This window comes from Marmota flaviventris, chromosome 3, assembly GCF_047511675.1.
Source record: "Marmota flaviventris isolate mMarFla1 chromosome 3, mMarFla1.hap1, whole genome shotgun sequence".
Classification (NCBI taxonomy): Eukaryota; Metazoa; Chordata; class Mammalia; order Rodentia; family Sciuridae; genus Marmota; species Marmota flaviventris.
In genome coordinates this window covers 73,634,129-73,650,811 of record NC_092500.1, presented here as the reverse complement: position 1 = coordinate 73,650,811, position 16,683 = coordinate 73,634,129, and the positions used below count along the sequence as shown (strand labels likewise).

Here is a 16,683-nt window from a genome sequence, read left to right as displayed (position 1 = left end):
AAAGAGTAGGCATGGAATCACCATATGACCCAGCTATACCACTCCTTGGTACTTGCCCTAAAGAATTAAAGTCATCTCTACAATGATACATACATATCCTATTTTCAGCAGTACAATTCACCACAGCCAAACTATGGAACCAGTCTAGGTATCCATGAACAGATGAATGGATAAAGAAAATGTGGTGTTTTATTCAGTCATGAAGAAAAAAGAAATTGTTGTTTGCAGGAAAATGGATGGAACTACAGACCAAATGTTAACTGAAATTGTTAGACTTAGCTAGTGAAGGTTCCTATGTTTTCTCTCATATGCAAAAGCTAGAGAAGAAAAAGGAAAAGAGAGATGGGGGCAGAACTCAGAAAATCAAAGGGCCATCAGCAGAGAAAAGGGACCAAGGGGTGGGAGCCAGGAAAACAGGGGCAAAGTGCTAGGAAGTGATATTGGCAAATTATATTGCATGTACAAATATGTAAAACAAATTACATCATTATGTACAACTATGTATGAATAAAAAAATGCAGGGAAATAAGGTAATTTCACCTTTCCACTTTACCTTTTTAAATTACATACATGGCTCCCCCACCAAAGTTTTTTGCAGTACTGGGGATTGAACTCAGGGCCTCACACATGCTAGGCAAGCAAGCACTGTACTACTGAGCTACAACTCTAGTTGCAGTTTGCATTATATTTGTATTGGACAGTGCCACTCTAACTTAGCCATGACTAATGTAAAGTCTTAAATGCATATGGCTATTTTAATACTTTTACTGAATTTAATATTGTTTGTTTCTTTAGTTAATATTAAGTTCCTCTTGAGTACATCTTGGATAAGTTGATTTTAAGGTGAAAACATCTTATCAGGCTGTCAAAAAAGAGAACAATCAAAATTTCTGGACAGAGACTTAAGCCAGCAGCGTTGTTCCAACCAAAAGGTAACCACACTCCCTTCATATCATCTCTGGTAAAAGGGTTACACAGTAACAAAAAAGCACCATATACACATGAACAGGAGTTGACCAACTTCACATCCATCCAGCATAATAACATGCTTTATTTTAGGTTCTTCTCCATTATAATTCAATTTTTTACAAGCACTGTTCACTATAATTTGTACAAATTTGTCCCTTCTTGACAACGTTCAGATACTTAAAATTGCCTTTTGGGGAGGATCTCACATACGCTAATTCCAACCCAATTTACCATCAAAGAAAATACAACTCTCTCCCTAAGATGAAATGAAATAACAGCACCACTATTTATGAGATACCATGACAGATTTTAAAAGGATTTCTATTACTACAAACAAACTAGTATCATCTGGAAACAGTCCATGGTCCATCTGGAAACTTGAAAGAATGTGGTTTTAGGATATTAAGAATTTCAGAAATAAAATACAGAACATAAGCAGTTTTATAAGACAACACTGACTAAAAGAGAATACAATAACACTGAGAACAAAAATTGTACTATCATGAGATTTTAAGAGTACTAGTTTTAAAAAATGTACTGGACTTAGTAAAATGAAATTAAAATGAACGTTTGATATTCAAAATTTCCTACAGATTAAAATATTACTCAAGTCAGAGTTCTTTCCCACAAAACAATTCAAGTTTTCATATAGTGTTCTCATTCAAATTACCTTAGTCTTGGAAACCAGTGGAAGCAAATGGAACCCACAGAAGATACACCAAATAGTTTAAGGAAAATGTTGGTTAAGGTGCTAGTTAATTTGAGAGTAAAGTATAAAAGCTAAAAGTAAATAAAGTATGAAAGTTATTCATTCAAGCATCCAGAAGTCCACTAACCACAAGGAATTACACTAAATTTTAGAGATAAAATGATGAACAAGCTATACACTACAGAGATTATTCTTTGGTAGTTTTGTAAAAGAACAGGAAGTGCCATCAATATTATTAATATCATTATATTATTGTTATTTAAATTATATATTATATATTTTGTACATATTATATTTTATATAATCATTTAATTTTATAATATTTAATGTAATTAAATATTATTAAAATTATATTGCCATCAATATTTCAGTGGCTGTTTCTCATGCCTCAAGTCAAGGTATTTCCTCTTATATTTGTATTTGGAGGGAAAAGGCAGTGATAAGAGATACAGGGAAGAAGAAGGAAAGAGATATGCACATAACAACTGAATTAAATCATTTTCCTTCTCTCTTTCCCTGTAACTCTCTGAACTCCTTAAAGAGAGGATGAAACCTATTCATCTCCCTTTCCCTAGCACCTACCATTTATCTGCTGCTCATTCTCAGAACCAGGCTAGTCTATAAGCTATTGTGTCAGAGCCATTGCTTTTTTATTATTTTTTTTTCAACTACAGACTAACATCGAAAATAAGGGGCTGGGACTGGGGCTCAGTGGTGGAGTGCTTGCCTAGCACGTGTGAGGCACTAGGTTCTATCCTCAGCACCACACACTCAAAATAAATAAAATAAAGTTATTATTTTTAAAAAAAATAAGAAGAATAAAACATAAGGGCCGGGGTTGTAGCACAGTGGTAGAGCACTTACCTAGCACATGTGAGGCACTAGATTCGATCCTCAGCACCACATAAAAATAAAGTTATTGTGTCCATAATACAACTAAAAACATATTTTTTTTAAAAAGCTATAACACATATTCTTTAAGGAAAAACACAGAGCCCACAATTTTATTTCAACTACTATCACCAGATTCCCCTCACCTCCAAAACCCATCCAGAAGCAACCAATATCATGAGTGTGTTGTAAATGACATCACACGGTGCAATTTAACTTTTCCTTACATTTTTAAGACGGCCCCTCCATATTCACACACACAAAAAGGTAACATGGCGCGGTGAACTCTAAAATCAGGCAACTGAAGTTCAGATCTGAACTCTCACTTGTGGACGGCCTCTGGGTTCAATCACCAGTACCATACAGAAAAAAAATTGGAGGGGTGAAACCTTCAAGAGGGGGCCAAGAGGAAGTAATTAGGTCACCAAGGCTATCACCTCAGAAGGAATTAATGCTAGTCTCACAGCGTGAGTGTGTTCTCTCAAGAACAAGTTATTTAAGAAAAAAAAGAGATCCTTCTTCATTCTCTGGCTGCTAATCATAAAATCGTATCCGCACATGCCCTGCCATTGTGATGTCATCCACCATGAGACCACAAGTAGAGCAGATGGGTACACTAAGTCATAGAAATTCAACCTCCAAAACTATGAGCTAAATAAAGCTCTTATCTTTATAAAGTACATAGCTTCAGGTATTTTATTACAGCAACAGAGAAGACTAGTACAGTTATTTATCTTTACATGCTTTAGTAGTTCCATATTTAAAAAGGAAATGATAATAGCACCTATTTCTCAGTTTTCATGTGGATTAAAAATATTGATGTACATAAAGTACTTAAAACAACAGTGGCATAGAAAGTGTAATTTGTTTATTAAAATAATCATTAATGATAATGATCTAAAAAGGTCTAGGCAATTCTTCACGACACAATTATTCTATATATTATTTTTAAATGTCCTTCTACTGAGAAACATTTACATTTTGTCTTCCAAATGAATACTCATATACAAATTTCCTAGAGAAAATATGCAAGTTTCAGTAGACTAATACCTTAACTAGCTGTTAATTGCAGGACACTGGGGTATACACATTTTCAACTACACAAAACCCCATTCTGAGCTTTGCAATTCTATACATGAAAACAAACAGTTCATGTTTTCAACTACATTTCCTTATAAATGAGAGTATGCATCTTTTCAGTTCATTAGCCATTCCAATTTCCAGTTACCTTTGCTACAAAGTGCATTTATATCATTGCTCATTTTATTTCTATCTCTGTCATGTTCTTTCAATTTTTAGACCTGGATGAAAATCCACTGGCTGTTATAGATATTGTACACAGCTGCTCCTAGTCGTGCCAATTATCTTTTAGTTCTTCTTTTTTGAAAGAGTAAAATTGTTTATCCTTGATGGCTCATTCCTCTTGACTTGTTAAAAACTTCCATATTCTAAAATTGCATCTTTCTCTACACTTTTCTCTTTTCAAAAAATAATTTTTCAGCCAGGCACAGTGGCACAAACATGTAAACCCAACTACTTGGGAGTCAGAGGCAGGGAATCACAAGTTCAAAGTCAGCCTCAGCAACTTAGTGAGACCCTGACTCAAAATAAGAAATAAAAAGGGCTGGGAGTGTAGCTCAGTGGTAGAGCAGCCCTGGGTTCAACCCTCTCTCTCACACACACACACACACACACAATAAAATTTAAAAAAATAGGGTATCACATTGATTAGTTCAACTGGAATTTATTTTTGCATACAATTTGATATGGTGCTGAAAGTCAGCCCAGGGCCTCACCCACGCTAGGCAAGCACTCTACCATTGAGCCACATCCTCAGCCCTTGCATGTGACTTGAAGGAGAGATGTAGTTTTCTCTCCATATATAAAATCAATTCAACATCTACTTTTTCTTTTCATACTAATAAATGCTACTTCTGGCATTCACCAGAGACTCACTGCTGAACTTTCTGTTGTGTTACATTTATCTATCTTTTCCTGTATAAATACTATATTATTTCAAATCCCACAGTTTTTTTAAAAATTAGGATATAACTTACATATAGTAAAATACAAAAACACTAAACATACAGCTTGATTTTTAAGCACAAATAGCACTATGTGTTTCACCCCAAACCAAGTACTAACATTTCTCACACTCCAGAAGGCTCTCTCATGACCCTTTCTAATCAGTACCATGTTTCCAAGATAACCATGCTTCCTCTCTTTTCAACATAGATTAGTCTTGTTTTTTAACTTCTTGCAAATAAATCACCAATATGTAATATTTTATCTCAATTCTTCCACACAAAATTAAGTTTAGAAGAAAATTATGTTGATGTAGTAGTATTCTTTTTTATTGCTATGCAGTATGTAACAGCCCATTCTAAATACCATAATTTTACAATCAGTCTTAATATCAAACACAAGTTACTTCTCATTCTTTTTCTTCTTCCAGAACTACCTTATTTATTTATTTATTCATGAGGGTCTGAATCCAGGGGCACTTTACCACTGAGCTACATCCTCAACTCTTTTTATGTTTTATTTTGAGACAGGGTTGTTAAATTGCTGAGGCTGACCTCAAACTTGTAATCCTCCTGCCTCAGCCTCCCAAGTAGCTGGGATTACAGTCCTGCACCACATTGCCTGGCTCTGCACTATTCTTATGCCCTTACTTTTGCACATGAAGGCCATTTTCCACAAATAATCCCATCAGGATTATTATTTAAAACTACATATAATAGAAGTAACTTTGGTAATATTTTCTATTAAATAAATTTTAAACAAACTTCCCATCCACAAACAGCATATTTTGCCTTTTATTCGAACCAGATTTTATGTCCTTCAATAAAATTTGGGGTATTTCATATAATTCCCTATAAAGAATATCTTTTTTATTTTCTAAATGGCTGCTGCCAATATGAATGTTAACCCTGTATACAGGAACACTGAATTATCTTATTATTACAGTGTGTTCCTTTCTCTTACATTTTCTAGGGAAATGTTCTAATTTCTCTTCCTTTCCAATCTTTTTTTGGGTTTTATTGTTTGTATTTTTTTATTTTTGCTCATCTTACTGACACACTGACAGAGATATATTTGTCTTCCTCTTGACATTATCAAGAATGTGTATAAGGTTTCACTATAGAGCACGATGGTTACTGTTTGAGAAAGTTTAAAAGGCAAACTTTACTGGAAGAAAAAAGTTCACTTGTCTTTTAGGGTTTAAGAAGGTGATCTATTGCTGGGTGCAGTGGCATACAAGTGCAATCTCAGCAATTCTGGAGACTTAGGCAGGAAGACTACAAGTTCGAGACTAGCCTCCACAATTTAGTGAGATCCTCAGCAATTTATCGAAGGTTTGTCTCAAGATTTAAAAAATAAAAAGGGGTTGGGGATGTAACCCAGTGATAAAGTGCCCCTGGGCTCAATCTCCAGTGTCAAAAATACATAAATAATTTATCTATTTTTTAACATGAATGGATACACAGTTTCTATCATATACTTTTATGAAATCCATCTAGATTTTTCCCAGTGTTACAAATTATATAAACACAATTTTAAATACTGAACCATCCTTATGTTCTTAACTCATTTAAAATTTTCATATCTGTGTCCATAAATAAGATTGACTGCAAAATATTTTCCCTTGTATATTCTTTCCAGTCTAGGTTTCAAGGTTAAATTTTTCTTATTAACAGTTGGGCTGAGTGATCCATACTGGGGTAGGGAGGGGGAGAATGGGTGGAATAGACAAACTGTAGATAGGGCAGAGGGGTGGGAGGGAAAGGGAGTGAGCAGGGGGTTGCAATGATGGTGGAATGTGATGGACATCATTATCCAAAGTACATGTATGAAGACATGAATTGGTGTGAATATACTTTATATACAACCAGAGATATAAAACATTGTGCTCTGTATGTGTAATATGAATTGCAATGCATTCTGCTGTCATTGTTTTAAAAGTCAATAAAATAAATAAAGTCAAGTTGGGGCTGGGCACAATGGAACATGCCTATAATCCCAGCAGCTCAGGAGGCTGAGACAGGGGGATCATAAGTTCAAAGTTGGCCTCAGGAACAGCAAGGCACTAAGCAACTCAGTGAGACCCTGTTTCTAAATAAAATACAAAATAGAGCTTGGGATGTGGCTCAGTGGTTGAGTGCCCCTGAGTTCAATCCCTGGTACCCAAAACAAACAAACAAAAAAGAGTCAAGGTAGGGCTGGGGTTGTGGCTCAGTGCTAGAGCACATGTTAGGCACTGGGTTTGATCTTCAGCACCACATAAAAATGAATAAATAAAATAAAGGTATTGTGGGGGGGGGGGAGACTCAAGGTGGCACACACCTGTAATCCCAGCAGCTCAGCAGAATGATGCAGGAGGATCTCAAATGCAAAACTTCCAGCAACTCAGTAAGGCCCTAAGTAACTTAACAAGACTCTGTATCAAAAAATAAAAACAGCTGGGCGTGTGGCGCAGTAGTTAAGGACCTCTGAGTTCAATTTCTGGTACCGAAAAAAAAGTCAAGGTTGCTTTCCCTCTTTTAGTTCTCTAGTCAATTTGTATAGAATTGGGGTGTGTTCCCCAAAGCATATCTGTAATCATGATTACAAATATGACTACTAATACTATTTCTTTGGATTCTACTTCACACAAACTAGGATGTCAATAGTCAAAAAGATAGATAATAGCCAGGCACAGTGGCACACACCTTAGTTCCAGCTGCTTAGGAGGCTGAGGCAGGAGGACTGCAAGTTAAAAGCCAACCTCATCAACTCAGTGAAGTCCTAAGCAACTTAGCAACACTTTGTCTCAAGGGGGAAAAAAAAAAAAAACAGAAAAAGTGCTGGGGATGTGATTCAGTGGCTAAGTGCCCCTGGGTTCAATGCTTGGTACTTAAAAAATAAAAAGTTTTGGTGAAGGTATGGAAAAACCAGAACCCTTATACATTATTGGTAGGAAAGTAAAATGATGTAGTTACTCTGGAAAACAATCTGACAATTCCACAAAAGGTTAAAGAGTTGCCATAGGAGCCAGCAAATCCACTCCTAGGTATATACTCAAAGGGAATTAAAACATATATCTTCACAAAAACTTGTACCTAGAAGTTGAGGATATGGCTCAATGATAGAGTGCTTCTCTGTGTTTGATCCCTAGCATCATCCAAAAACAAACAAACAAACTTATACTATATTCCTAATAGGACTATTCACAATAGCCAAAAGTGAAAAACAATCCAAATGGATAAACAAAATATAATATTATCTGTACACAATATAATAATATTATTTGTCTTTAAAAGAGAATGAAATGCACTAATATGTGCTGCAAAATGGATGAATCTTATATACATTATGCTAGGTGAAAGAAACCAATCACAAAAGGCCCAAGATTGTATGATTCAACTTTAAGAACCGTCCAGATAAGATGAATTTATAGAAGACAGAAAGTAGATTAGTAGATGCTTAAGGATAGAAGGTTTAGGGAAATGAAGAATTTCTAAAACTGAATGGTAACCATGGCACAAGTCTGTAAAAAAGAAAGAAGGAAAGAAAGTCAGCCAGTCAGAAATGTGGTGCTTGCCGGTAATCTCACAAGTTCAATGCCAGCCTGGGCAACTTAGTGAGACCCTGTCTCAAGATTAAAAAAAAAAAAGTAAAAAACAGAACCCACTGAATTGTACTTTCTTTTTTATTTTTTGTAGTACTGAGGATGGAATCCCAGGTTGTTTTGGCAGTGAGCTATATCCCAGGATTTTTTGTTTGTTTGTTTTATGATCATCCTGTCTCAGGCTCCTGAATTGCTGGGATTACAGGCATATGCTATCATACCTGGCTGACTGGGAAAATTGTAAGGTGTATGAATTGTATTTATTTATTTACTTACTTAGTGGCATGAAGATCAAACCTAGAACCTTCCATGTGCCAGGCAAGCACTATAGCACTGAGTTATACCCCCAGCCCTATTATTAAAAACAAACAAACAAACAAAAAACTATTCTTAACTTGAGGAGGTTTACTACAACTTCAATTGCCTAAATGGTGCCAGGCACAGTGGTGCATGCCTGTAATCCCAGCAACTCAGAAGACAGAGGCAGGACGATCGCTAGTTCAAAGCCAGCCTCAGCAATTTAGGGAGGCCCTAAAGCAACTTAGCAAGACCCTGCCTCAAAATAAATAAAATGAAAAAAGGCTGGGGATGTGGCTCAATGGTTAAGGACTGTTGGGTTCAATCCCAGTACCAAAAAAAAAAAAAAAAAAAAAATTTATCCTCATTTTAAAATTTATATGCATATAAATTTAATGGTGATTTCTTATTTTTAAAATCATTATTATATTTGTAATAATACTTTTTAAATTTTACTACTTATTATTATAGCTTTTCTTGATGAACAGTTCCAGAATCAACTGAAAAGAACCAGATCTGATTTGCTTTAATCATAATACTGCTTTTATGTCTAATAATTTTCTACTTCACCAAATTCTATTTTTAGTTCCTTTCTTCCTTCCTTCTTTGGTTTTACTGTGCTCTTTTTTAGTGTTTTTGTTTTCTTTTTTTTCAGTTGAATATTTTCAAAATAGTTTCAATCTTTTAATATAATCAAAGCAATATATTTTTCTAACATCCCTCAAATTTTGATACAATGCTTTTGTTGTAACTCTATTCTAATTATTTTATAATTAATTTCCTTTTGTTGTTGTTATTGTTATTTTAGGAGACAATGTCTAGCTCTAGCAATCCTCCTGTCTTAGCCTCCCAAGTAACTAAGACTGCATGAGTGTTCCAACATGCCCAGCTCTACATTTTTTAATTCTTGAAAATTCTTAATCATTTTTTTCTTTAATATTGCTTCTCCACTATTGTATTCTCTCTTCTAAATCTCCACTTAGACATATGTTGGAGCTTCTCAACCTGTCCTCTAACATATCTTAGTTTTTCTTTCTTGTTTTTCATCTCTTATATCCTGTGCTGTTCTGGAAGAATTCTAACTTCCATTTTCAAACTACTAACTTCCCCCTTTAGCTGTGTCTATTTGCTCATTTATGGAGTTATTTTAAAATCATATTCTTTATTTTCAAGATTTCAATTCTTTACATATCAACTTATAATTACTATTTTTTAAATAATTGTTCTTATTTAAATATAATTCAATATGACCTCAATTTAAAAAGGTAATAATATTTTCTAGTACTGAGGATTGAATCTAGGGGCCTTTCATCACTGAACTCCATATCCAATCCTCTTTACTTTTCATTTTAAACAGGTTGCCCTTAAACTTGGCCCTCCTACCTTAGTCCCCTGTATAGCTGAGATTACAGGCATGTGCCAAGCAGTCTGGCTAAAATAGACATATTTTAAGTTAAGAAACTTTTAGGCAAAAGTTTCCATTTAAAATTTATCCATTTTGAAGCTCATTTTTAATGACAAAAGGGAAAAAAAAACTTCTTATAGTTCTCTTGGCTGTTATTCTGCCAAATGTCATCCCACTGTGCCTACTTGGAGCAAGGCATGGAAAGAATAGGTTCTATTATTTCCATTTAGAATTAGAGGAGCTGAAGCACAATAAAGTTCTCTTTAAGGTACTTTCTCCTCAATTTTTTTTTAATATCAAAGTCACAGAAATGTTCACAGTAAAATGAATACCTTATACCTTTCACCAGGGTTCAAATTTGTTAATATTTACCACATTGGCTTTATCTTTCCTTTTATCTCTAAATATACATATACACACCAAATCCAAATATTCATATACCTTTTTTTCTGAACCCATTAAGATACACCACATTCAAATATTTTAGTATTTATCTTCAAAGAATAAGGACACTGTCAGTACAACCATTATGTTATTACAACACCATACAAACTATGAGCTTTAATAGAATATTACACAGATTTGCAATAGCAGATTCAAAGCTAGTATTTAAGTCATTTGACTAAATGTTTTTTATCTAGGCTTGCCTAATGATTGGACCTGAACTGATTCTCTGGTGATTATTTCCATGAGACAATCCACCAAAGAACATTTTCTTCTCTCCATGACCTTCAAAATAAATTTCATTTACTCCTTCACTTGACAGGTATTCTTAAAAAACAAATATTTCTGCAAATCAAGCAATAATCTTCTAGGATATTAAACCTCAAATATCAAGTAATCTGAATTTCCAGATTGTTTTCACTATTTTATTTTATTCAATTTATTTATTTAGGTATAGGAATTGAACCCAGGGCACTTTACCACTAAGCTTACATTACATCCGCAGCCCTCTTTATGTTTTGAGATAGGCCCTCACTAATTTTGCTGAAGTTGTCACTAAACTGCCCAGGCTGGCCTTCATGTTGTGATCTCCCTGCCTCAGTCTCCTAAGAAGCTGGGATTACAGATGAGTACCACCACACCCACCTTCTAGGCTGTCTTCTTACACTGTGTAGCAGCTTAAAGTGAAGCCAGTATAATTAACACTCTCAAAACTAGACACTCCTTTTTATATGCCACAGAAATCCAACCAATGAGAATTTCACTATACAAGCTTTTCAAGGGAAAAATGTTTTTCAAAAAATATAGTATACATAGTATTGACAAGGGAAAAGAATGTTTCATACATGAAAAACTAAGTATATTCATCAATCTACACGGAAAACTAATTGTTCAATGAGTATTATTTCATCTTAATCACTGATGTTAGGAAATGAAGAAAATTAAAAACTATAAAACCCTTTCAAGGAACACACAAAATAGTAATATAACCTAACGTTAATAGTTAAGAGATAAACTGTGTCATACAGATAAGTATAACCAAAGACATGTTTAAGATCAAGTTACAATCAAATACTAACAAGATTATTTACAATACTAACAAGATCATTTACTATATGCTGCTAGGAACTGTACTAGGAACATTCCATAGATTAACTTAATGCCACAGAAACCCTTCTTTTTCACTGGGAAAACACAGCTAGCGAGAAAGAATTGATATAGGAGTAAGGGCATGCCTTAACTTTAAAAGTACAGAAAAGAAGAATGGGGAGAAGGTCATTTCAAGAAAATGGGAAAGAACCAATCAAAGCATAAATATGACAACTATCCCAAGTAATATCAAAACATGAGTTTCAAGTTGAAGAAATGGCTAAGTAGAATGGAATTGAATTATGAGAGGCCTCAGTTACTATAAATGAAAGTTTATAAAACAGCTGGAGCAGGACACCCTACACGCTTCATGTGCTAAAAATGCTTTTAGAAGAATTATTTGATACTACTACTAAATGAGAAAGAAACCAAAAGAAAAGAATTAGCTAATGCTAACATTTATATACCAACTCAAAAAACTGTCACCTGAAGAATCACAGAACTCAAACTGAACCAATTCTACTACACTTCAAATCAATAAGCACTTTTGTCAGGAACAAGGAAGTGGTAGATATATTTGAAAAACAATTTATATCTTCAATGAAGTTTAAAGGTATACTGAAAATTATGTCATTAAAACTGCTAGTCAGCCAGATGTGGAAGCACATGCCTGTAATCTCAGCTACTTGAGAGGCTCAGGGAGAAGGATCTTAAATTCAAGGCCAGTCTCAGCAACTTAGTGAGAACCTGTCTCAAAATGAAATTTTTAAAAGAACTGAGTGTATAACTCAGAGGTAGAATCCCATTGGGTTCAATTCCCTAGTACCACCAAAAATAAAAAACCACCACCAACAACAAAACCCTGCTAGTTAGTAGTTAGACTTGGGATGCAGTTCAGTAGCAGAATGTGTGCTCAGCATGCACAAAACCTGGGTTCAATATGCAACACTGAAAAGAGAAGACATGCCCATCAATTAATATAAAACTACTTTTACTGTTCAGTACTACTGTACAAAAATAATTTGACTAAATTTGGTATGTGCATTAAATTTATAATACCAGTATTTACTTTAATAAAAGTAACATGAAAAATAAATAAATTTATACAAGAATTTAATAGGGGCTGGGGATGTAGCTCAGTGTTAGAGTATTTGCCTAGCATGCACAAGGCCCTGGGTTTGATACCCAGCACTGAAAAAAGAAAGAATATCTCTACACTGCTTTAGAACTACACTATTCACCAAAGCTAATGAACATACATTTTTTAGAAACAATTACTATGTAAATAATACCCATCATACTTTTTATTCATATGTCCATTAATAGTTCAGAATATACTCCATACAATAGTTTTCACAATCCACATCAGACATAAAAAAAAAAAAAAAACTATCTCAAACAAGTTCCTTTCTATTAAACAAATTCCTCCTAAAGAGAAGAAATTTGAGAAGAAAAATTTCTCAAGTTTGTAAAAACTAGATTACTTACCAGTAACTTGAGTTATCCTATTGGGTCTTTTCCCTCACAGATCCACCTCTCCTGCCCTTCTGTCCAGCATGAGAATCTTCCTGATGGGCATCCACTGGAACTGAGGGGGCATGCAGTACAGATGTATATGTAAGAAAGTTGGGGGTAGGGGATTTGGAAGATGCTAGATACATGCGTCAGTGCACTTGCTTACCTTCCTGAAATTGGAAATTTCAACGGTTCCTTGGTCCTCGAAGCATTCACAATAACTTCAAAGAATGTGGATCTGTGGAGATTACCCAATAGGAGAACTCCAGTTACTGGTAAGTGATCCAGGTTTTTCTTCTCTATCAGAATAAGAAGATTATTTAATTTTATTTGAGATAATTAATACATATAGAACTACAGGAGAAAAAGATAAAAATTCATTGGGTTATTATATATGAACACACAAAAGTAAACATAGAAACAATTTGCAAACCAGAGCATCAACAGAAACTTCTAGCATTATCAGAAACACAAAGCAAAGATTTGCAGTTTCATTTTTGAATGTTCACTGTAAAGACAGTTATGTTTTAACATACAAAAATATTAGCTATCAAACTATTCCATTTCACTGAAATGCCACCATTATTTTTTAATATTAACATAAGAATAACCCTCTTCCTCCTCCTCCTCCTGATCAAAATCTACCATTTTTTAGCTCTTGTCATTAACATTTACTTAATTGTTATATAGAAGCTACCAAAATGAACTAACAATCTTTTTAGACTACAGATTAAAAGTATTAGTACAATTCCCATTTATCACTAAGTTTTTAACCATCTGTCACCTATCAAGAAACCAACTATTAAAGCATATAAAGTTATTTATCAGTACGTCAGCTGATGATAAATAACCATTGAGCCACATCTCTGGCCCTTGTTTTTTCTTTATTTTGAGACAGGGTCTTACTAAGTTTGTAGGACCTCACTAAGTTGCTGAGGCTGGCCTTGAACTTGAGATCCTCCTGCCTCAGCCTCCCAAACTGCTGGAATTACAAGCATGTGCCACCGCACTCAAGAAAAATATCCTAAAGGAAAAAAAAAACCTTCCTCAACAGAATTTTATTTTCTCTTCAAACTTACATGAAGATATGCTATTGCCTTTAACTCAGTGTATATTAATCACATTATTTTAAAGATGTCATTGCCACAGTAGGTACTAGATGCAGATACATGTTTTAATAATCCTTTATCATTATCCAGCTAGACAGTTATCCCCTATCTTTGAGAAACTTGTAGTTTCATGATTCTTCTTTCTATGAAAACAAATTAAAGAAAATGTCTAGCTTTTCCTTTAAGAGTAATGGAACAAAATAGGAGCTGGGTTGTGGCTCAGTAGTAGAGTGCTTGCTTAGCATGTGTGAGGCACTGGGTTAGATTCTCAGCACCACATACAAATAAATAAATAAAATAAAGGCCTATCAACATCTAAAAAAATTTTAAAAAGAGTAAGGGGATAAAATGGTCTATAAAGTCATCATTCTTCAAAACATAATTCTAAGGAAATTTTTACATTTTAATCTTGTTATGAGGTAATATTTGTTCTTTAAAATGGTTGACACACACTTGTCAAGATTATTGTTACATTCCTATTTAATTTAAGATACAAACATCTCTGGGTAAAAGTGTATTCATATTTCTATAAATCTGGGTTGAAGAGTATTATAATAAAAACCATTAGTTTTTAAATGATTCATTCATTCCAAAAGGGGTACTACACTGCTATGCTTTGGATGTGGTCTGAGTATATATGAACTAAGGGTTCATGTGCTGGAAGGTTGGTCCTTAGTATGGAGCTGTTGAAAAGTAATGGGACATTTAAGGGATGGAGCCAAGTGGAAAGGTATTAGGTCATGGGGGAGGTGCCCTCTGAGGGGATTAACTGCAAGAGCAAGTTGTTATAAAAAGAGCAAAAACAATCAACAACGTGAAGATAGAACCTACAAAATGGGAGAAAATCTTTACCACATGCACCTCAGATGGAGCACTTATCTCCAGAACATATAAAGAACTCAAAAAACTTAACACCAAAAAAAAACCCAAATAACCCAATCAATAAATGGGCTAAAGAACTAAACAGACACTTCACAGAATAAATACAATCGATCAACAAACATGAAAAGATGTTCATTATCTCTAGCAATTAGAGAAAGGCAAATCAGAACTATCTGAGATTTCATCTCATTCTAGTCAGAATGGTGATTATCAAGAATACAAGCAATAATAAGTGTTGGCAAGGATGTGTGGGAAAAGGTACACTCAAACACTGCTGATAGGACTGCAAACTGGTACAGCCACTATGGAAAGCAGTATGGAGATTACTCAGAAACCTTGGAATGGAACCACCATTTGACCCAGCTATCGCACTCTTCAGTTTATACCCAAAGACTTTAAACTCAGCATACCACAGTGACAAAGCCACATCACTGTTTACAGCAGCTCAATTCACGAGAGCTAAACTACTGAGCCAATTTCGGTGTCTTTCAACAGATGAATGGATAAAGAAAATGTGGTATATATACACAATGGAATATTACTCAGCCTTAAAGAAGAATGAAATTATGGCATTTGCAGGTAAATTGATGGAGCTGGAGAATATCATACTAAGCAAAATAAGTCAATCCCAAAAAACCTAAGACCAAATGTTTTCTCTGATAAGTGGATACTCATCCATAATGGGGGGGGGGGGGTAGGGAAGAATGATGGAACTTTGGATTGTGCAGAAGGGAGTGAGGGGAGGGGCTGTGGGGATGGGAAAGATGGTAGAATGAGAGGGACATTACTACCCTATATACATGTATGATTACATTACCAGTGTAACTCTGCACCATGTACAGCCAGATGAAGAAGTTGTGCTCCATTTGTGTACAATGTGTCAAAATACATTCTGTAGTCATATATAATTAATTAGAACAAATTAAAAATAAATAAGTTAATGAATGAAATTAAAAAGAAAAAAGAGCAAGATTGACCCCTCCTTACTCTCTGTTTTCCTATATCACCATGTGATCTCTTTTGCACTTGTTCTTGCCATTATGATACAATTTACCATGAGGCCCCACCAGAGGTCAAACAGACGGAGCCACCCAATCATAGATGTTTGACCTACAAACTATGAGTTAATTAAACTCTTTTCTTTATAAATTACCAAGCTCCAAACATTTCACTATAACAACAGAAACAGACTAATCCATACAAAGACCTCCATTTCCAATTATAAATATAAAAAAGAGTCATCTAGTTAATTTTTCTATTAGATTCTTCCTTAACTTCTAATCACTGAAGAGTAAGTATGTGGCACAAAGATCTTACATGTTTGTTTATATTTATAGAATAGACACAGATAACCAAAAGGGTCACTTAGAAACTGGCACTGAAAAGTACATCTTGTGGTTGTCTTCATTCCACAAAACCAGCTAAAATGAATTTTACTGGAATAGCTTAGAAAAAAATTCCAGAGATTAAGATGCTGTATTCAAATCTATCCTGTGTGAATTCTAATAATGCTAACCAACAAGAAAGCATTCCTTTAGAATAAGACAGAAACCAAACTGCTATCATTTCCAAAAGTAGATAAAAAGTGACTTCCTTTTGGGAGGGGGTGCATTATTGTCTCAGATACTTTGCTTTAGGGCAAACAAGCTGCCAATGTTCAGAGAAGCCCTATTAAAAAGCCCATGTGACAAGAAACTGATGTCTCTGACCAACAGCCAAACCTGTCAACAGTCACGTAAGACAGAAACATGTGTTCTAAGGT

The 16,683-nt window shown here is 34.6% G+C and overlaps 1 protein-coding gene across 6 annotated transcripts in view; it reads right to left on the bottom strand.

The window, feature by feature from the left end:
* The window catches only part of Yaf2 (YY1 associated factor 2), a 73,021-nt gene that overhangs the window by 36,590 nt on the left and 19,748 nt on the right, over window positions 1-16,683 (bottom strand). Inside the window, exons 4-6 of one of the 6 annotated variants that reach the window (XR_011707096.1) lie at window positions 13,097-13,168; window positions 12,904-13,003; window positions 12,278-12,363 (exon numbers count right to left, since the gene is read on the bottom strand). The exons of 2 other annotated variants lie outside the window; for them this stretch is intronic. Coding sequence is in view for 2 of the 4 variants with exons in the window: in XM_071609968.1 (XP_071466069.1) it covers window positions 13,097-13,229 (133 nt within the window). In the remaining 2 variants the exon portion in view is untranslated. Of the gene's footprint in view, window positions 1-12,277; window positions 12,364-12,903; window positions 13,004-13,096; window positions 13,230-16,683 lie in introns of those variants that run through there. 3 more of the 6 variants (XR_011707095.1, XM_027934240.2, XM_071609968.1) reach the window with 3 other exon arrangements.